Source organism: Hibiscus syriacus, unplaced genomic scaffold, assembly GCF_006381635.1.
Source record: "Hibiscus syriacus cultivar Baekdansim isolate YM2019G1 unplaced genomic scaffold, ASM638163v2 tig00110557_pilon, whole genome shotgun sequence".
Taxonomy (NCBI): Eukaryota; Viridiplantae; Streptophyta; class Magnoliopsida; order Malvales; family Malvaceae; genus Hibiscus; species Hibiscus syriacus.
The window spans coordinates 1084786-1106604 of record NW_024062780.1 but is presented as its reverse complement, the minus strand read 5'-3'; the positions used below and the strand labels follow the sequence as shown (position 1 = coordinate 1106604).

At 34.1% G+C, this 21819-nt stretch overlaps 2 protein-coding genes and 1 long non-coding RNA gene across 3 annotated transcripts; 2 read left to right on the top strand and 1 right to left on the bottom strand.

Annotated features, from left to right (window-relative positions):
- Nucleotides 1-8836: 8836 nt before the first annotated feature.
- On the bottom strand, nucleotides 8837-11060 carry LOC120131928 (stromal cell-derived factor 2-like protein). Its single transcript, XM_039148788.1, has 6 exons — nucleotides 10683-11060; nucleotides 10466-10606; nucleotides 9841-9981; nucleotides 9622-9671; nucleotides 9402-9531; nucleotides 8837-9157 (listed from the first exon to the last, which is right to left on the bottom strand). Exons 1-6 carry the CDS (start codon nucleotides 10788-10790, stop codon nucleotides 9074-9076), a joined length of 654 nt encoding a protein of 217 aa, XP_039004719.1. The 5' UTR covers nucleotides 10791-11060; the 3' UTR covers nucleotides 8837-9073.
- Nucleotides 11061-13564: 2504 nt separating this feature from the next.
- Nucleotides 13565-14259, top strand: LOC120132008. Its single transcript, XR_005516970.1, has 4 exons — nucleotides 13565-13624; nucleotides 13701-13747; nucleotides 14027-14098; nucleotides 14177-14259. It is a non-coding gene; the product is annotated as an uncharacterized LOC120132008 (long non-coding RNA).
- A 4489-nt stretch (nucleotides 14260-18748) lies between these two features.
- On the top strand, nucleotides 18749-20500 carry LOC120131944 (CBL-interacting serine/threonine-protein kinase 5-like). Its single transcript, XM_039148802.1, has one exon. The coding sequence runs from the start codon at nucleotides 19025-19027 to the stop codon at nucleotides 20363-20365; it is 1341 nt and encodes a 446-aa protein (XP_039004733.1). The 5' UTR covers nucleotides 18749-19024; the 3' UTR covers nucleotides 20366-20500.
- The last annotated feature ends 1319 nt before the right edge of the window (nucleotides 20501-21819 follow it).

Sequence of the window (21819 nt, the reverse complement as noted above, 5' to 3'; positions counted from 1 at the left end):
GGAAGACAAGTGGCCAACAAGGGGATGGTGATTTGAGCCAATGACAGACGATGTCAAAAATAGATGGCGTTCCCACTTGAATGACCTTTTCAATACGACACCGTTTCTGAATTGGCTTTCCCAGTCCTAAAAGAACTGCTAAAATAGGAAATATATTATATTCCGCATGATTGATGATGGAGTTGGGACTGTACTAGAAACAAGGTATAAACCCCACCACGTTGTCATTTTTGGACAAATTTTATCATACTCTTGTACTATATAAATTTTTATAATATTTATTTAATTCAAAATTTACATATAATATATAAATTAATAATAAGATTAAACTCAATAAATTTTATGACTGCTATTTGAAATATGGTCTAAATTTTAAAAAAAGTACTTTTATTTTTTATTTTGTAATATAAATTAATCGTGTCAATTATTTATAATATAAAGATTAATAAAAGAATCTTACCTTTATTTTATTTTATATTATAGTTACTTTTATAAAAAAAAATATGACACCCTAAATATTCGTTTTGTTTAAAGTGGCGTCTTTATAAGTATTGTTTAATAAGATATTTTGGATTAAGAAATTAAAAAATTTAGGAAATTGTCATAAAAATAGAATAATTTATGCGTTTAACATCTAAACTATCAGTTTTAGTCTAATTTTAGTACTTAAATTTTTTAATTTTTTAAAAATCACACCTAAAGTTTTGTTTTCGTTTCATTTTAGTATCATGCCGTTAAAGTCTTTATTTTTTATTTCATTTTAGTACCTCATTCAAAATTTAACGTTAAGTAATAAAAAATTAAAAGTTTAGGTACTAAAACAAACCAAAACTGATAGTTTATATGCCAAGTGCATAATTTACCCTAAAAAATAAATAAATTGAGAAGTGGTATACTTCCGGCGATTTTTCCCAAAAATCATCGGTGATCGGTATATATACCGATCTAATACCAGTCAGATTATATTTCTCGATTTAACACTCGTAGCAGTAAAGCGCTCCCCTGAACCGCGCTATATGCTGATTTGGCGCCACGTGGAGTATAGTCCCCCCTATACTGCGCTATATGCTGACTGGGTTACACGTGGGATATAGCGCGCCCCCTGCTCCGCGCTATACGCCACGTAGGGGTATAGCACGGATCAGTAGCCGCGCTATACGTTGTACCAAAATTATATTTAGCGCGTCCCTGATCCGCGCTATATAATAATTACATATAACGCGGTGCAGGTACCGCGCCTTATATGTTTATAAATACCTCCCGTTCTCGCATCTTTCATCTCTTATAAATTAATACAACAATTCCGTCAACGAGTAATAATTATGACAATCTTCTTATATTTGATTTAGAAGTTCGTGCGATTTTTCGTTATAAGATAATTTTGTTATAATTTTTTAATTATATTTATTGTTTATTATCATTATTTGAAAAATATTATACTAATTATTTTCATCCGAGCGAAATTATATTAGTAAAATACATAATATTAAAAATATTATAAAATATACCTTAAAAAGATTGAGTATTTGAGAGAAATTTAGAGAATTTGAGAGAATTTGGTGTGATAAAAGTGATTGAAGATTGATGTATTTATAGGGAGGATTGGGACGTGAAGGGATGGGTATTTCAGATACCCAGGTATAGCGTGGATCAGGGGGCGCTCTATACCCACGTGACGCTAAATCAGCGTATAGCACGATTCAAGGGACACGCTTTACTGTTACGGGTGTTAGATCGAAAAATATAATTTGATCGGTGTTAGATCAATAAATATACCGATCATCGATGATTTATCGGGAAAATTGCCCATACTTCCGTCAAGTCGTGATAAATATGCTGTACCTTAGACATTGACGTGTTCTAACTTCTTTAGAATAGAAGAGTCGACAACGTAATGGGGTTGAGTGGACCTGATCGTATTAGCTTGGTGATCGTTTAATAGTGGAATTAGGTTTGGGTTTCAATAATTCGGCTGAAATTCATTGCATTTACTGGCGTCCTTTTCTTTTAATAGTTACTAATATTTATTAACGTGATATTGATGCATATTACTAATATGTATTGTCATATTGATGCAGCGTAATAGATTAGACCAAAGAGTGGTGTCATTAGGTATCAGGGGAAATATGTTTATTATTTTTTTAAATCATTATTTTATACACTGACCGTATAAATAATTTCATACACATCAATGTATACACCCGACTAAAATTGTGTCGTTTGTATCGTTTAACTTAATTGGTTACACATTGTCAGGTCGTGAATTTCTTGAACCAAATCATGGTTTGTAATCGTAATTAGGCATGATTATCAAATGTCAAAATTATAACTTTTTTTCCACTAAATTAGTTTTTGAATCATTTAAGTTCCTAACGTTATCACTTTAGATGCTTTGGTCGTAATGGTAGTTAAATTCCATCGTTAAGTGACACGTGTCACGTTCTGATAATTTAAAAAATATTTAAAATTTAAAAAATATATATTTAAAAATCCAAAAATTTTATAAAAAAAACTATAAAAAAACTCAAAAATTTGAAAACTCTAGTTTCTGTCCTTTAACCCATGTCAATTATCATCGATTGTCGTCGACCGAACCTCCACTGAAAACTCCAACCTACAAGAAGTCAAATCTGACCATAAGTGTCGCGTCTCTAACAAAGAAAGTGGAAAAATTGCAACCCAAAACAACATCTCCTACAAACTCAAACCCCTAAATTTGTGACACTTAGACGATCCAACAACGAGCACGATGACAAGGGGAAGACAACCTACCAAGGAGATGGCAAGAATGGCGCCAGGAACGATGATTATGATCGATAAGGGAGGTTAGGGATTTAAGGTTTTGCACTCTCCAGATCAAAAATCTGAAACCCACTAAAATAATTGTCTTGGGCTGAACTACGTATTTACAAACCTAAAATATAAGTTTTGAAATTTTACATTTTAATCTTTGAACTTTTACAACTTTACACTTTGATCCCCAAACTTTCAAATTTTACATTTCAGAAACTATTCCAAAAATTGAGATATTACAGATGAAGTTTGAGAAGATTTTAAAGGTGGAAACCATGGTGCAAACTGAGATGAAAATGAAGGTTACATCTTTCTTATAACTTGAGATGAAGCTATTGCGAACTGAGATGAAGATGGAGGGTGCATCATTTTTACATGTTGAGATGAAGATGTTACAGGCTGGGATGAAGGTGTTGCAAGCTGACATGAAGTTGTTGCAAGACTTTGTTGCATCACCATTGTAGTTTGAGATGAAGATGTTAGAGGCTGCATCTATGTTGTAGTCTGGGATGAAGTTGGAGCAATACGAGATGAAATAGGAGGCTGAAAATATGAAACATATATAACATTTTATATCGAAATAATGAAAACACAATTGATGTTCTTAAATTAAAAAATACAACTTACATTCTTTTTCTTTTAACATGTTTTCGTGTTGTGTCCAACCTTACCACAAAATGTACAACTCATCTTAATTTCAAGTTTAGACAACTTGTTCCCTTTAGGTCTTTCTCCTTCCTCTCTTCTCCTTTTACGTTTGGGTCTTCCAAGAATTTTTCTTTTTAATGGAGGATTTATAGTGCCCATATTTATTTCCCTCCAAAATTGTTCACTAGAAAATGTTGACAGAGCATAATTGTACAACAACGATATGTTTCTTTTTGCATGCATCAGCCACATACGATTCAATAGACTCATTCCTATAAGATAACACATATTACATGTGGGTATGGAATACCTGCCAAATCCCAATATTTGCATGTACAATTCTAACCCCTAACATCCACATCATATGTTTCCCCATTACTCAATACCTCATAACCATGTTGCCCATTCCATGTTACAGGAGAATAAACACTAGTTGTTTTGTGTTATTCAACAACTTCACAAATTTTAGGATAAAGAAAATATTTTTATTTTTGACACCTAAGTTTACATGGACAGTTTTTATTCATCACATAGTGTCTGATGTCCTTAAATAAAAAAAATTAGAGCTTTATACCCTGAATGAAGTATTTTTGGATTAAAGGCTTCACCAAAGTTGTTGTCAATAGAGTCACATTTATAATGTATTTCAAAAAAGCCCTTGACCATTGTTTGTGATCTTGTTGCATCAAACTTGTTAGTGCATTCTCCTTCAACTGACTCATCATGTTGTTATGCTTTCGAAATGTTGTATGAGTTGTTGACTTACAATATGTACAAAACTGTTATTGCAAGTCTGTCCCTTTATGTTCCTTCCTCTGGTTAGCATACATGTTAAACACATACCTTTTGCATGTCACTGATAAGAGTGAAATTTTGAACATCTACTAATTGTAGATCAACTTGAATGTTTCTTAAAAAAATACCAAGTGTCCCTATTCTCCACCTCTAGAACAACCCATGCTATTAGAAAATTTTGATTATTGTCATCTCCACCTACAACAACTAGTAATTCATCCTTAAATTATCCTTTTATATAACAACCATCAAGGGACAAAACATACCTACAATATTTAATAAACCATTACTTTATTCCACTGAAACAAATATACAATATTTTGAAAATAGGTTTATCAAAAGGAGTAGGCCTTTTAACTACAAGGTCAAATGTACCAGTGAGATATGTTTGTCTTCATCTAAAAATATAATCGAATAATCTATTAAATTCATGCTCTAACCTACCTCTTATCTATTATGTAGCCCACTTCCTAACTCTACAAAAAATATTCTTGGTAAGATCTGCTCTCAGCTATCCTCTAGCAAGCTTCATTCCTAGTGTAACTATAATAAAATCTATTAGCTGCTGCAAAAGACCCCAATGCATCCTTAAATCGCTTGTTGCTTTCAAAAATCATATCCAACTCAAATCTAGGTTCACTACTCTCATCAAAAATATTTTCTTACCTCTCTTACAAACAAATTCACCAACAGAATCTGTTTAATAGCTACCAACATCATCAGATAATAAGTAATCAGTGTCATCTTCACTTCCTTCTTTCCTTTCTTCAACCCTATGAAACTCACTGTTTTGATTTCCTCCTAGATCCCCATCCCCACGATTCCAACTTTTCTTATTTCATTAAATTTTCTTGCATTATGAAAAATATTTATTATTCCTTCATCATCATTGTCACTGAGTGCTACTTTACCCCTTAAATCTTCAAATTTAGACTCTGCTTCAAGTTGATGGTAGGTCAAGTCACGTTCATCTTCAGTATCTTCTTCATCTACTACCCTATTAACATCACTGACATTAATACCCTCTTTACTAGCTTACATATTTGGACCATCAACATTATCATCAGTTAACCCACCATCAACCGACCCATTATCATCATCAAGATCATATGTATTTTCTTCATCTAACTAGGTATACATACTGTCAGCACCTACAAAACCTACATTTTCCAACTCGAACCCATGGTTAACATATATTTGTATCTTCCCTTTACTACTTAAATGGTTAATCAAATTTAAATAGCTTGCATTATCATAACTTAATGTCCTCAACTTCCATCTAAAATGTAACCTAGCTTTAAATATACTAAATAAGCTATTTTGTTTGTTGGACACCACGCATCCTCAATGAAATCGTTAGAATAACATAAATAGTCATGATCAATTTTTTGTTGAATCTTTTTGCCCCAACATAAGTCAAATTAGGTTTCCAAGGGAAGGTCCCAAAAATGAATTACAAAAGTATACTCCATCCAAGCCATTTTTCTTAAATAATGAACATTTTAAACATGAATCTTAAGATAATGAACATATCAAATGCACATGCACTGCAAACAATAAATATGATACTTCATACATGTGAACATTTTAAATAAGATTAAAATAATGAACATAAATATGTAAAGAATCTTAAGAAATATATCTTACTGGCTTGACTTTATCTTCAACTATGAAAATAACCAATCAATGGAATATTTTGAAACCTTCAATTTTTCCTATCACAAAAAAAAGTAACTTCATCAATCTAGTGTTTTAATCGGTATAAATCAGAAGCAAACTTCTTCAAAAACAATAAATAGATCATTTTTAGAAACTTACCTTTCCTTTGCCAGCCAAAATTTTAATTTAGGGTTTTAAACAATCACCACGATCAACAAAGTTTCGTTTAACGAATCTCATTCGTTGCCAAAATCAGTTAAAAAATAGGATGAGACGAAAATCGATTGTTGAAGAATAAGAGAAAGACAAGAAAATCGATTGTTAAGTGAGAAGTGAGGAAGAGAATCGATTCGTTGATACAAAGTAGAAGAGGACGAGACGGTATGTTGAAACAATTGGGAACTAAGCCGGTTCAAGTGTTTTATTTCACCCAAAATTTTTATTAGTAAAAATATTTTATTTTATTTTATGTTTTTCTAAAAAAATAAATTTTAAAAAAATGACGTGTTCATATTAGCCCGATAATTTTTTAACGGTATTAACGATTTGAGACAAACGGGGTAACGATTTATAATTAGAGCAAAACGTCACGAAAAATACATTATGGAGCAACTCGACACAAATGGTATAGTTCAGGAGTACATGGTGCATTTAATCCCGAAGAAAATTCTAACTGACCATTACATTTGGAATCTCAAGATTCACGTAGTCGAATTCAAGCAATTTTTGTATCGTGGGAACATAAACTACTAAAATAAACCCAATGCTTTATTCCTTCAATATTTTTAAACACCTTCAGCGTTGACGTTGTTTCCTGTGCTGTTTTTTTAACATCTAACCGATTCTTAAGAAACACAGATCAAGAGGAGGATTAACTCCTTACAGCAGCCACTTTTGTAATGAAATCTTCATTAATCTTGGCCAACTGAACTCCCTCTCCTTTGTCTCTTGCGTTGGGCTCTAGACATGAGTTTTTGTTGTCTGGTTTTGGTTTGTACATTCTATACGGTAAAACTTTCACGAACCACAGTTTCTGTTCAATGGCAATGGTAAAGAACCAGAATCTAGTGCAACTGTATTCATATTGTTTGTCCATAACTATTAACAAGCACAGATGATAGTATCCATGGATGGATAGAGTATATCTGTCGTTTCCTGCTGCAAGGAACTCTGTGGTGGATCCATGTTATATTTAGTTTGTATGAGTAAGCACTTTAAAATTCGAAACCTCTTAGATTAATTATTTATTTATTTTTATTGTGTTTATTTTAAAATTTTATTTACGCTCGCCTATATAAAAAATTTATACTTTTTTACGCTCACCTGTTTAAAAACATTTCCAAGTCCGTAACTATGAAGCGGACAGCTTTCTCTGTTTCTTGTTTTTCCTGTAAACATACGACTGTCTGTAAGAAATAATAATTGAGTTATCTGCAAGAAAGTGGAAAGGACATGAGTCGTGGGGCTGCCTTGTTTCAACCACTGTTGTATTTATTCTCATCTTTGCCACGAATGAATCCTTTGGTGCGTGGTGGCCATTATCAACGCACCCAGCTAAGCAGAAACCAATGAAATAAATCTTTGATACTAAACTTTAATGAACCCCAACAGTACTGGCTACACTATTATTACTATCCATTACCACCGCTACATTGCTCATTTAACAATTCTTTTGAGTTTTGAAAATATTATCTAAAATATAAATCACAACTCCTTACCCATTTGATCCATTATACAAACAAAATAAACCAATCTATTTGAGTTGAGTGTTGCACTTTTTTTAGCCTCCGTAGTAAAAAAAATTGTTGTTATTTTTTTTAGGACTCAGATTTGAGCATCGAGAATGTCAAGGGGTGTGAACGTCCAATGTTAAGAGTTTGAGAGTTATCTTTAAATAAGTACTGCCTTGTACTTATCCTAGGTTAATTAAAAAAAAACAATGTACATTTTTTTACCTTAAATAATTGTCTTTGATTTCCTTTCTTGATTATTAGAGATTACAGCATTATTGATTATAATTAGCGTTGAAGAAGTAAATAGGGTAATTATTTAGTTAATCCCTTCCAGAAATTTAAAAATTCATCTTAGGTTATTTCAGTATTTTCATATTTGTTTAAATATGAGAAGTGTATTATTCATGGTAAATATAGGAAAGATAACCAGCGCCATGGCCGAAATGTGGGGAATATGGCATGCAAAATCCTTGGGAGCGAGGAACCTTATTGTGGAAGCCGATGCAAAATGGGTGATCGAAACCCTAAATCGTAGCAGAATTGAGGACATTCAAAAAGAAATCGTCTTCACAGAGTGCATGAAACTAAAGGAAGAAGGATGGATTTCGGAAATTAGGCATACCCTAAATCGTAACAGTATTGAGGACATTAAAAAAGAAATCGTCTTCACAGAGTGCACGAAACTAAAGAAATCGTCCTGCAAACCTAGCGTTAGAAAGAGAAGAATGTGTTCATATCCTAAATGAATATGTTTTAAAATAAAAGAAAACTAATGATGAATTGAACCTCGACCAAAAAATACATAGAATTAGTCACATACATAGCAACACACAAACTTCTACAGTATGGCAATTGTTCTTTATGGAAAAATTGATAATGGCACTAAAGACTAATCCTTACCCAAGAAAATAACGAAATATATATAATATATTTATATTTGATACGTTGATATGATATAATTTTATATATTTTTTATAATTATACATAATTAAAATTATTGTGCATTTATTACACTTGAATTATATATATTACGACTGCCTATGATATGCAAACTGAAATGAATAAGATATATTTATTTTCGTTTATCTTACTCAACAAAATGCTTTTGATATAAATGAACTTTTTATACACATGGTAGTAGGCTTGTTGGAGCGCGAGGCTCAATTCAAAAGCATGCAGGATAGAGGCACAAGAAGCAAATTTACTACTGATTTCATAAATGAAGTCATAGATTTGCTATAATAATGATAGTAATTAAATTTTTAGTATCGTCTCAAGGTACATAAACATACATAATATTCACCAGAGAAAGTTGTTCTGCAAAATTTATACTACTGATTTCATAAATGGCTATTAGCTACTAAAGGATCGGAAAACAGGCAACAACAAATCCAAAATCAATGCACCTGCTTTTACAGTGTAGTGATCTCTTAGACATGCATATACTACTTGCCTTCAGTAATGGGGAGGTACACACCCTCTGCAGCCAACCAGACATTATCTGCACGCTTTTCTCTAACACCACAAACCTAAGCAATTATGTGGAAATGGTCAACAACATACTATCTATCAAGTAACAAAGGCCAGAAAAAACTTCAGAAGTACATATAATAGCCTGCTAGCAAGTATCGAATATTAGTATTGTTAAACATGATGGAAGACCAATATATTCTTTAGCATGGAATTTAACAAAAGAAATGTCCAAGTAATTCTATTCAAAATAGAAATGTCCAAGTAATAATTTAATAATTGATGATGTATTTCCATTCTCACCTCTTGCTGTCCACCAGCTATTCTGGAGTATTTCTTGTCATGGCTATGCAGGTACCCACTAGTGTCGACATGTTGAAGCCGAATCCTTTGGTCTTGCTTCCAAGTTTTTCCACTTCCCTCAATTATGAGCCTGACAGAATCATCCAATAATGAAGCACCAGCAAAACATATAGCCAAGAATGATGCACATTACTTGACAAAATAAAATTTTAGGCCTTACCTCCAGTAATCACCAGTGTCCGATTCTGTTTCTCCTCCAAAGCAGCTGACCTATACCCAACATTGAGCGGGTAATCATCAGTAAGCCTCAGTGTGAAGGTGATGAAAGAATAAAAGAATTTCAGAAGACAACTTTTATCGAGTTAACTGTCCTAGAAGTGCATCAAGGTGTTCTAACATCAATGAAGATTGGCTGCTGAAACATATGAAAAATACTAACCTCGAGATTTCCTGATATTGGGGATGCGTGCAAGTGGCTATGCAGCCATTTCCTAGTCCTCATATGTTGCAATCTAATAATTGCCCCGTTGGAGATGGTGTCTCCTTGTTTAGCAGATGTATCGGGTGTAGGCCGAACAATCTACAAAGCAGTCCCAAATGAAAATGGGTGATGAAAAAAGCTCTTATCATCACGCTATTAAATGAGATTTTGGCGGTAAAAAAGTACTAAAAACCAAACACCGCCAAAGCTTATTCGACATTCAAAATTATTTCAATCACCATATTAGAAAAAAACATCTAGGAAAAGAAAAGGCACAAAACCAATTCGAAGATTTTAAAGGAAGAATCCCATGTTCTTGAACCATGTCAATATATTGATTCTAAGAGAAGGACACCATAATAACACCACATTCAAAGGGTTAACTAGTAAATACTTGAAAGAAACAAAAATGTTAACCATAAACTTGGAAAAAAAATCATTGACCCATTATACTAACCGTTAGCGAAGAGATTGATTTCATAATATAGTTAAAACAACAATATTACAAGCGTTACTAAAACCATATTCCATTCAGAAACTGGATCAGAAGATCAAGCTGGTAAGAGAGAGAGTTAGAGAGTACCCAGTAGCTGTTAGAGTCGTCTACATTGGGAAAACCGGTGACGGATTGCTGTCCACTCCCAGAACCGTACGGGACATCGTGCGAATGAAGCCTAAATTTCGTTTTCTCGTGCATCAGCTTTAAAACCGTCCCGTAAGTTACCTTTTCCATTCATTAATTTTAATTAATATATCAAACAAGGAATAATTGGAAAAAGTGAAAAAATTATGTTTAAAACCTCGACGTTCTGAGATGAGGAGGGGGAAGAGGAAGCGGCGGAGGAAGAAGAACCATGATCGAAACTGAAAGTGAGGAAGAGAGCAAGACCAAAGAACCCCACCGCCATCAGGAACAGCAATCCAATGAACCAATTCTGTTGCCAAAATGGATAATCAACCTTTGGAATCTTTCCAAAACGTTCCCTCTTCTCTACGCTGCTAGGACCTGAACTTGACGATGAGGACGGATACAGTTTTCTGCGACGGATGTCTTGCGGCCCCGACGTCGCCACGGTAGAGGATTTTTTTTTTTCAAATATAACGGAAAATTAACTGCTTTCTAATACTAAAAGGATCTGGCTGGGAACGGGCGATCATATGCTTCGGCAGGAGGTGGGAGGAGAACTATGAAGTGGGAACATTTCTTTGACGGTTGACACGTTGTTGTGACATGTTTCTATCCAATAAAAACGTGACGTGCGGAGACATGATGACGTGGAGAGTTTTGGTTGGGTGGAAATTAACCCTTGACTTGACTTTATATTTTTGTCTTTTGGGTGGAATCGGGTCCTGCCAAGAAACCAATATTTATTGCACCGGTTTTTGTCAACCACACCTTCGGGCCGGTTTTTTTTTTGTTTGGGCTTTGCTTTTCAATAGAACTGTCGAATTCCAAATAGATCCCTGTCCGAGTTATTACAAACATATTAATGATGGTTGTTTATAACCAACACCCAATTATTTTAGTAGAATAAGACATTAGATCATTTGAGTAAGATTAAGTGTTCAAATCCTGACGATTACGAATGAAATAAACTTGATTGGGAGAGCTCTTCCATCTGCAGTACCCAATCTGGATTAGTCGATCAAAAGATCGGATACCGGTGATTATACAAAAAAAAATATTATTGTTTATAGAATCGGTTTAACTTGGGGGATGATCGAATCAGTCCTAATAAGATGATTATAGGTTACTTCGGTTTTTGGTCTATTCAAATTTAATCTAAAAATTAAACTCCTAGTTTATATTCAAATTAATTTAAATTTAAGAAGATCTTATCTGTTTTAAAATTCAATATAATTTTTGAGGTAACCCAATATAAATAAATAAATAAATTTTTAATCAGTATAACAATTATCTAACAGAAAATATAAGATATATTAATTATTTTATCATCCATTTATTATTTAGTTTTTCTTTTAGCTGTTTAGTTATTATTTTTTGTAAATCATACTTAATATTACGTTTTAATTTTTATACTAATCGTTTAATTATTTTTTAAATCATATTTGACATTATGTTTTAATTTTATTTTAATCCTTAAATGTTAAAAATTAACGGTACCATGAACATCATTAAAAATGGATAGTCAAGCCATCAAGGATCCGCTTGATAATGATTTCTAAAAGATCTTTTAGCTAAAATGTTCGTTTTGACCACAAAACCAATGTCAAACCGATAAAAGAGGGGGAAATTGCGACTAGTGATTCAGAAGCAAAAACAAATAGACGAGCAAGGAAAAAAGTTGCTACTGTTGTTTCCACTGAGGATAATGCTCCAGTTGGTGTAGATGAAACTAAGAAAGAAAGTGACACTGCAAATGATTCAGAGGCAAAATCACTGAATAAGTCATCGAAGAAGGTAGATTCTAGCGATAACAATGCAGATGAAACTATGAAAGAAGGTGACACGGGCAGTGATTCAGAGGCAAAATCACTGTAGAAGTCATCAAAGAAAGTCATTTCTAGCGGTAACAAGGTAGATGAATCCACTTCAAGGAAGCAGACAGATAGTAAATGGCGAGCTCGCGGAAAAGTTGTTCCAGAGAAGGATAGAGCAGAGAAAGCACGCCCCAGGTAAAGAAAAAGTAATTTCTTATGCATCTTTAAATATCAAACTTTAGTGGTGGTGTATTGTAGTTTCAGTAGGTTGCATTTAAGTAAGGGTAGCATCAATGGTGCTCTGATTCTTCATTTCCCTTTATGTGTCCGTGTTTGTTACTCGTGTCTCACCCGTATCTGGTATGGGCATATGTTCTTTCAAGGGCTCTAAATACATGGAAAATTTGGGGGGGGGGGGGAATAAACATAGTTCCCCCCGACACTCATACCTTAGTCAGTAAAATAGATCAGCGTAGTAAAATAGATCAGCGTCATAGGTGATCTTTGTCGATCGTTGTGGGTTTGAACTCTCTTCCATTCTTGCTTCCTTGATCATCATTTTTCTATTTAGATGCCATTTTTCTTTGCTTGCTTTCTTAATCGTTATGTTGCCTTTCTTATGGATATTCTTGAGATCCTCGTATTGCTTCTTCTGTACTCTTGTGCATTTAACCATCTTTGGTCCTTCATCTTTCAAGCTGCAATGCTGTCATTTCTCATTCCTAGAAACCACCAAGCCAATGCTCTCCTGCACAACCATTGGAAGCAGTAAACCTTTCTTCAACTCTGTTCTTGAATGCTGCAATCTGATTCTATGGAGTATGGTGAGAATCTTGTCAGCTTGAAGGTGAAGGTCTGGTGGCCCGCAGACTGTGAGTAAGTACATATATTTTACAATTGCTGCCGAATTGATACTCTGAAATAGAAATCACGAACTTTATTTCTTCCCGTCTTGTCTTTGATGTGTATGCTTGTGTGAGCAAAGTATCTATTGGGTGAATGTGCTTTATATATGTGCGCCGCTGGAGCCACATCACAAACTGACATGTTTTATTCATTCATTTGATCCCTTGAAAAAGAAGCACAAGGTGAAGCTTCAAGTAAATAGAAGTTTCCTTTAATGTTTTTCCTTAATATGTTACCTGAGTTTTCCCTCTGACCGTTAGTGCTATTGTTTAAATTTATTGTATCTTCTTTTTTTCATTGTTTTTAGGTGAACTATATTGATGGTGATCAAGAAATTTTAAATCTTAAGAGAGAAAAGTGGGTGGTGATTGAAGATGAGTCTGGGTCAAACGATGTGAGCAATTTAATTTATAGGTAATTAAATTTTATTTGTTCACGTTATAGGCTGCTAATATACCTCACTGAAACAGGAAGGCGAGATGAACATCCAAGTCCTGATGGTTCATCTGACATGTAGGTGATTCCTATCTGCAACACCATCTTGGTTCTAGAAAGTTTGTATATTTTGGCATTGTGCGATGAAACTTCTGCTTGGTTGGTTTCTGTAGTTCAAGTTGATTCTTTTTCCATTCTGTAGCGATGTTGATTTTATCTGAATGATGGAGTTTACTTCAGTTTTAGGTGCATTTGATGTCTTTGTATTTGCCTGTTGATTTCTTGGACATTTGGTTCATTACTGCCTCAGTATTGGTCTGGGCTAATCTTCCTTTCCCCTTTGATCATTTTCCATTATTAGGCCTCAAAGGAGGAAAGCAAAAACACCTGATCTCTTGAGCAAGAAAGCAAAGACGGATGCTTCACCGAGAAGGTTACTAGATTCTTTAAAATGGAACCCTTGATATGTCTCTTTATTTGATTTCTGAAAATCCCATTATTGAATGGTCAGGGGAGGACGAACTTCGACTGGGAAATCCAAGGGTGCTGCCATGAAGTCTTGTCGCAAAACAAAGGACGAAGCTAAAATGGATGGCAAATCCAAACGCGAGTAAATCAGACGACAGTGTTGCTAAATCCAAGGATCATACCCCCAAAACTGGTAGTAAATCGGTTGATATCGCTTCTAAAGTAAGTAACAAGTCCAAGAATGAGGACAGTGGGATAAACCGAAGTCTACAAAATCCAAGGATGTCGAAAGTGCCACACCAAAAGCTTCCACAAAGTTGAAGCAAGATGCATTAAAGACAGCCAAGTCCAAGCAGGAAACCCCAAAAGTTCCCCCCCTTTCTAAGGGTAAGCCTCTTAGAAGTGGTGGCAAATCCAATGATAAAGGCACTGTAAGTCAAAACCTGATTCATCGAAGGTGAAGAAAGTGAAAGCACGAAAGAGAACTCAACAGATTCAGCAAAACTCGTGGGAAGCGCGAAGCGGAAAGCATCGAGTTTGTCAAAGGCATAGGGAAGTGATTCCAAGTCTGGGAAAAAGGGACGAAGATGAGCCGAAAGTAGGGGCATCGACTGCATTGTCAAATACCAATTGCATGTCCCACCACCCGCACGTCCAAGACTGGCTGACCAATATAGTTAGGAGCTGATGGCCATGGAACCCACGGTCGATTTTTCTTTTTATTAATCTAAGGGGCGTACAAGTGATAGTATATGTTTTAAATACATTCAACCACTTGACAATAAAAGTTTAAATATTCTGGTATTCAAACATGAACACTTTAATAATAACAATCATTCATTTAACCGTTTGAAATAATTTGTCAGTGCATGATTTGGGAGTTTTTGGAGTAATGGGAATGTGGACAACGCATTATCTCACTGAATTATTTGGTTTCGGATGGAACCATTTCACACCAAATTATTCTCTCTCTCTTCATATTTTTTTTCTTCTCAGAAATAAGAAATTAATGGATCAAGAACTGCATCCGTATTCAACACATTTTATTTCTTAATTATGACCCATCATGTTATAGTGAAGAATCACTTGCCGCATGCGATTTGACTCTTTTTATTTTATATATTATCATTTTGGCCATATTCCCTGGTTTTTTGATTGAATCATTGTGCCAGTTTCTAGGGGGAAAACATAACTTTTTAAAAAATGGAGATTTATTTGTTTGTTCCCAACAGAAACAGTATTAGGAATTGCATTTTGCACGTTCTCTCTTTCTGTCTTATGGAAAAAAAAAACTATAAATTCCATAAGACATTGTTTTAGTTTGTAGCTATAAATGTAAGTTCTCTCGTTTTTATTATACAAACGATTTAATAAATCATATACTTTACAATTAATATCAGACAATTTTTATTTTATTTTAATTTAATTTTTTATAAATTTGAAGTAAATACAATATAATATATGATCAAAGGCTCTCAACCATTCGACAATAAACTTGATAACAAGGTCGTTTAGGCCACTTGATTATTATTATTTATATATATTACAATCTTCCAATTTAATTATTTATACTGCCAATTATTTGAAGAAAAATAACTTGCCAATTAAGAATCAAAATCATAATTAATGTTAAACTACCAATAAAATGCATTTAAATTATAATAATGGTATCGTAGACGGATTAAAAAATGCAACCAAATAAGTCATGCCGGATAACAAACAAAAGAATTTTGATTATTTAGATATACCTCTACTAAGGGTATGCAAAAAGATCCGATCTGGTGATCCGATGACCCGATCTAAAATTTAAGATATTCGATTCATTTTTTTGATTTTTGGATAATTCAAGTCGGATATTAAAAAAATCAAATAATCGGATCGGATAAAATTCACTTTCGAATTATCTGGAAATCCAAAAAAAAATTTGGCCTTTAAATTTTATATACATTTAGCCTAATAAATGAGTAACTTACTAATTCATTAAAGCTCTAACTCAATAAAATTTTGACTATTTTAAAATTAATTTCTTTTTTCAAATTAAATTTTATATTCATATTCAGATATTCATATATCCGATATGAAAAAATCGAATACCAAAATTTGAATATATGATTTTTTTTCAATCAAATACATATCACCATTTTAAATATCTAAAAATTTTAAATATCTAAAATTTTAAATCAAATCGAATTCAATATCCAATTTTGTACACTGAGGTAGTTTGGTGCTGTTTTTTTTTCAAAGTTTATATGGAAATTAATGAAATCCCCACGACTTATGGGACCCAAAACTCAAAAAGTCCTCTTATAGCATAGGTTCGAAAAAGTAGGTAATAAAATGACTATTGATAATGATTTGGTAAAAAAAAATACACACGTGTTATGAATTGTCCATCTAACTTAGTTGGTAGAGCACAAGGTTTTTAATTTTGTGGTCGTGTGATCGAGTTTCATTGAGGGCAATTCATAACGGAGGTCTTCCACGGAAGTTGTTCTCAAACTGGTGTTGGGGGCAACCTACTACCTTACCTCTCCCTTATCACATTACATATGAGAATATGGTTAGTTAATTTTTTTGAGCAAAAATAAAAAAAAGGACCATATTGAAGGAAAATATATTATATTACTCTAAATAATTAATTTAATATCTTAAAAAAATTATTAAACTTTTTCGAACATTAATTTCATTATTTTGTTAAGAAAACACCTTAAATACGATTAATATAATAAAAAACAAATGTGGTTATAAATTATGATATGAAATTTTATTCTGAATAAAAAAGTAAAAAAAAATAAAGAATAATATATTATGTTATCGTTAGATTTTGATTAGAAAAGACTAAGAGTTAAAGAATAATTGGTAAATTGAAAATATGATTTATGAAAAAAGATAAATGATTAGATTTAATTCAATATTAAATAATTAACTAGAAAGATAGAGAAAGGAATGAGAAATAGAGAATTTTATGAAATTGTAAAAAAATAGAGACGTTAATTGTAAAGGTAGAAATCGAGATTAAAAAAATAGAGGTCTCAATTATAAATGTATAATTAAGATCGAAAAAATTTAGGGACCTCAATAAGAAAGTTAGAAAGTGAGATTAAAAAAAACTTAAGAGCCTCAATTATAAAGATAGAAATTGAGATTAAAAAAATTAGAGACCTCAATTGAAAAGGTAGAAAGAGATATTGAAAAAACTTAGGGGCCTAAGTTGAAAAGATAGATAGATATATTGGAAAAAACTTAAAATATTCAATTATAAAGTTAAAAGTGATATTATAAAATTAAGGACATCAATTATAAAGGTAAAAAAGAATTAAAAAAACTGAAGACTTTAATTATAAAGATAAAAAAAAGATCAAATAATATTACGATCTCAGCTATAAAAATAAGAAAATAAGATTTAAAAAATTAAGTACTTAATTATTAAAATTTTATACATTAAACATTTATATTTGACACGTTCAAATATAAACAATCTGTACCCCATAATAATTCGTTGTGGCTTAGAAATGTCTACTGAAAATAGTCCAAATAAGACTGAATAAGGGTTAAAAAATAAAATAAAATCAGGGAGGGACCTTTTCTAGGAATGGAAAACGGGCGGGTCGGATGCGGATACCCCCTTTCCATCCTCATACCCACCTAATATTTTCTAATCCATCATCCGTCCACTACTCATGATGGGTAAAAAATTTCAAATTCACACCCGTCCATGTGGGTGCATTCTCAAATCTATCCCACACCCACTACCCAACTAAAGACGTACCCGACTAGACCCGCCTGACAGCTAGGGGTGTGCAAAAAAATCTGATCCGATCCGTTGGCTAGTTGATCCGATCCAAAAATTCAGATATCCGATCCTTTTTTCAATTTTCGGATAGTTCAGATTAGGTATCCGAAAATTATAAGTTATATCTTAAAAAATTTTGAGATTTATAAATTAGTCTATAAAATTATACATAAATTCATAATGATCCAAAATTTAATGTATATTTAGTGGACAGGCGAATCTGAGGCCGACGGATGCGAGGCGGGTAAGGTATCAAACCCATCACTCGCCCACAACCCGCAACGGGTACCACTTTTTAAATCCACACCCGCCCACTACCCACTAAAATTATACCCATTCTCGCCCCAATTAAAACAGATACGATGTAAAATTCATGAAATTGTACCCGTTCGTCATCCTACCTTTAGCCATATGCTCACGTGTATTCCCTTATACTTAGATAATTTGAAGTCAGATACTGAAAATAACAAAAGAAATCTACAGAATCAGATTTATATCTAATTAAATCTCAAAGGATTCGGTTTAGAAAAAGGAAGGGTTTAGATAATTTGAGGTTAATATTTGACCATCTTACTTAATAAATCTAATACATCATTGTATTGATCTTATTGGTCGTATTAACTTATACTTTCAATTTATAATAAACTTTGCATTGATTTATCTATTATACTTGAATCTAATACATAAGACTTAAAAAACATTTTATGAAACAAACAGCATTATAAAAATTAAAAAAGAAAACCGACGCGTCTTCCTATGTAAAGTATTATTGAAATATTTTGGAGAGGTACGAGATTCATTCCGTGTGCTGTTTGTCTCTCAAAAGACAATACCAGGTGCTCCAATGGCGTCGTTTCGATAACCCTTTTGTCACTTCTCTTTTCCTTTCGTACCTTTCCACTCGTCACTCACTCTTCTTAATCCAGTCATTTTCATCCCCCATGGAATCATTGAGAAAAAATCTTCCTTTACAGAAAAAATCTTAATCCCCGGATTCAATTTCACATCTTTACAGAACCACCCGAAGCAGCCTTGAATGAATCCTCGAGAAAGTTGAAAGCTTTGATTGTGTAGGGAAAAGAAAACTAAAAAGAATCCATGGATGAGAGGCGTGTTTTGTTTGGGAAATACGAGATGGGTAGATTGCTTGGGAAAGGTACCTTCGCTAAGGTTTATTACGGGAAAGAAGTTACATCGGGTGAAAGCGTGGCGATAAAGGTGATCAGCAAAGATGAGGTGAAGAAAGAAGGCATGATGGAGCAGATCAAGAGAGAGATCTCTGTTACGCGCCTCGTTCGTCATCCTAACGTGGTGGAACTCAGAGAAGTCATGGCTACAAAGACCAAGATCTTCTTCGTCATGGAATATGTCCGCGGCGGCGAACTATTCGCCAAAGTTTTCAAAGGCAAACTCAAAGAAGACGCCGCTCGTAAGTACTTCCAACAGCTGATAAGCGCCGTCGATTTCTGTCACAGCAGAGGTGTCTCCCACCGTGATTTGAAGCCGGAAAATCTCCTTTTGAACGAGAACGAAGATCTAAAGATTTCAGATTTTGGGTTGTCGGCCTTACCGGAGCAGCTTCGCAATGACGGGCTCCTCCACACTCGGTGTGGAACTCCGGCGTATGTCGCCCCTGAGGTTTTGAGGAGAAAAGGATACGATGGATCCAAAGCAGATATCTGGTCTTGTGGGGTTATCCTGTATGTTCTCCTCGCAGGTTTCTTGCCATTTCAAGATGAAAATATCATGAATATGTACAGGAAAATTTTAAAGGCTGAATTCGAGTTTCCGCCATGGTTTTCGACAGAATCGAAGCGTTTGATCTCTAAACTACTCACGGCTGACCCTGAAAGAAGGATCGCAATTCCAGCTATAATGCGTGTCCCTTGGTTTCGAAAAGGATTTACACGCCCCCTACTGTTTTCAATCGAAGAACCAATATCAGATATCAGCACAGAAGATGGTGATTCTTCTGCTTCTAAGTCTAACAAGCTACCGTCTCCGAAATTCTTCAACGCTTTCGAGTTCATTTCCTCCATGTCGTCGGGGTTTGATCTGTCGAGCTTGTTCGAAAACAAGAGGAAATCGGGGATGATGTTCACTTCAAGATGTTCGGCTTCTGCAATCATGGCTAAAATCGAAGCTGCTGCAAAAGGTTTGAACTTTAGGGTGGGAAAAGTCAAGGACTTCAAGATTAAATTGCAATGTTCGTCGGAGGGACGGAAGGGGAAGCTCTCGGTGACGGCGGAGGTGTCTGAGGTGGCACCGGAGATTGCAATCGTGGAGTTCTCCAAGTCCTCAGGGGATACCTTGGAGTATGTCAAGTTTTGCGAGGAAAATGTGAGGCCTGCATTAAAAGACATTGTTTGGACATGGCAAGGCGACAACTTCAACAACACTAGTAACTTTAAAATCGTGGGAGAAGAATGCGAAAATTGAAAGTATGTGCCAGCAGTGCGTCATACAACCTAACCTCAAGTACAGAAAAGGGAAATTGTGTTTTTCACCCCTTCTATTTTGGAATTGGTTTGAAACTGATTTTATGTAAATGCGTATGCGGTGTGATTAGTACATCAATGTCTGGCTTGCAATTTTAAAGTTTGCATACAGTTAATAGATACTACTCGTGGCTTGTTGGATGAAAAATTCTCTTAACTTGATGGGAATTAAATAGATTAGTTGATCGTGAGTGAGCAATGTACTCCTTCTAATTTAGATGGAGAACCGTGACCGGTGGAAGTTATGTCATGTTAGGCATCGGTAAATGAGATTTTGACACGTTAATTATGAAAGAGAAAATCGTTTCAGATCAAAAATGTCTTATAATATACGATTTTAATCAATTTTTTTTTGGATTTGTCAAAATGACCAACAAAATCGCAATGCGAAATAAAAATCGCAACGCGATCTCCAAAATCGCAAATCAGTTCCCAGAATCGCAATGCGATAGTACAAATTCGCATTGCGATTTTCCAGAATCGCAACGCGAATATAAAAATCGCAACGCGATTCTGACTATCGCAACGAGTATCCGTAAAATCGCAACGCGTATCCGTAAATCGCAACGACAATACGTAAAATCGCAACGCGCATCCGTAAATCGCAACGAGAATACGTAAATCACAACGCGTATCTGTAAATCGCAACGAGAATACGTAAATCGCAATGTGTATCCGTAAATTGCAACGACAATATGAAAAAGCGCAACGCGTATCCATAAATCGCAACGCGATTTTTAAAGCGCCATTAGAATCGCGACGCGTATTTTATTTTCAAATTCCAAACACGAATATTAATTATCGGAACTCTGAACCGTCCACAGTATATCCCGTAATCGCAACTCATAACCTAAAACCTAAAATCACAACTGAGTCCCATCTCCATCTCTCACTCTCTACGGCGAAATCCATCCCCATCTCCGAAGATTTCCGTCCCCATCTCCGACGAAATCCCTCACAACCATTCACGGTCAGAAATCCCTCACAATCATTTAGAAATGGAAAATCAACCTCCGAGTGTTATTTTTTTTAATTATTTTTATTTTGAAATTCTTGCATTATTTTAGGTTTTTCATATTGAAATTGATAATAAGTTTACTGGTAATTTCAATAATAGATTAACCATTTCACTTAGATTTCTTATTAAATTCATTCAATTGCTGACAATACTGCTAAACTGTTTAGTCTTTAACCCTGTGAAGTTAGTATTTGTCTTTGTTTTGTCTTTTGGTTGAAGTAATGCAATCCATTAAAATTTCAATTTGCAGAAAAAGAATAGTTTCTAAAATGAAAATTACAACATGAAAATAAAAATCGCAACACGAAAATGACTATCGCAACGAGAGAATCGCAACGCGAAACCAAAATCGCACTGTGATTTTCATTTCGCGTTGC

Coding starts and splice junctions, on each gene's coding strand:
- LOC120131944 (XM_039148802.1), top strand. CDS start 19,025: ATGGATGAGAGGCGTGTTTTGTTTGGGAAATACGAGATGGGTAGATTG.
- LOC120131928 (XM_039148788.1), bottom strand. CDS start 10,790: ATGGCGGTGGGGTTCTTTGGTCTTGCTCTCTTCCTCACTTTCAGTTTC. Junction 9,982..10,465: donor ACGACTCTAACAGCTACTGG/GTACTCTCTAAC, acceptor ACTGCTTTGTAG/ATTGTTCGGCCTACACCCGA. Junction 9,672..9,840: donor CAATATCAGGAAATCTCGAG/GTTAGTATTTTT, acceptor TGTTGGGTATAG/GTCAGCTGCTTTGGAGGAGA.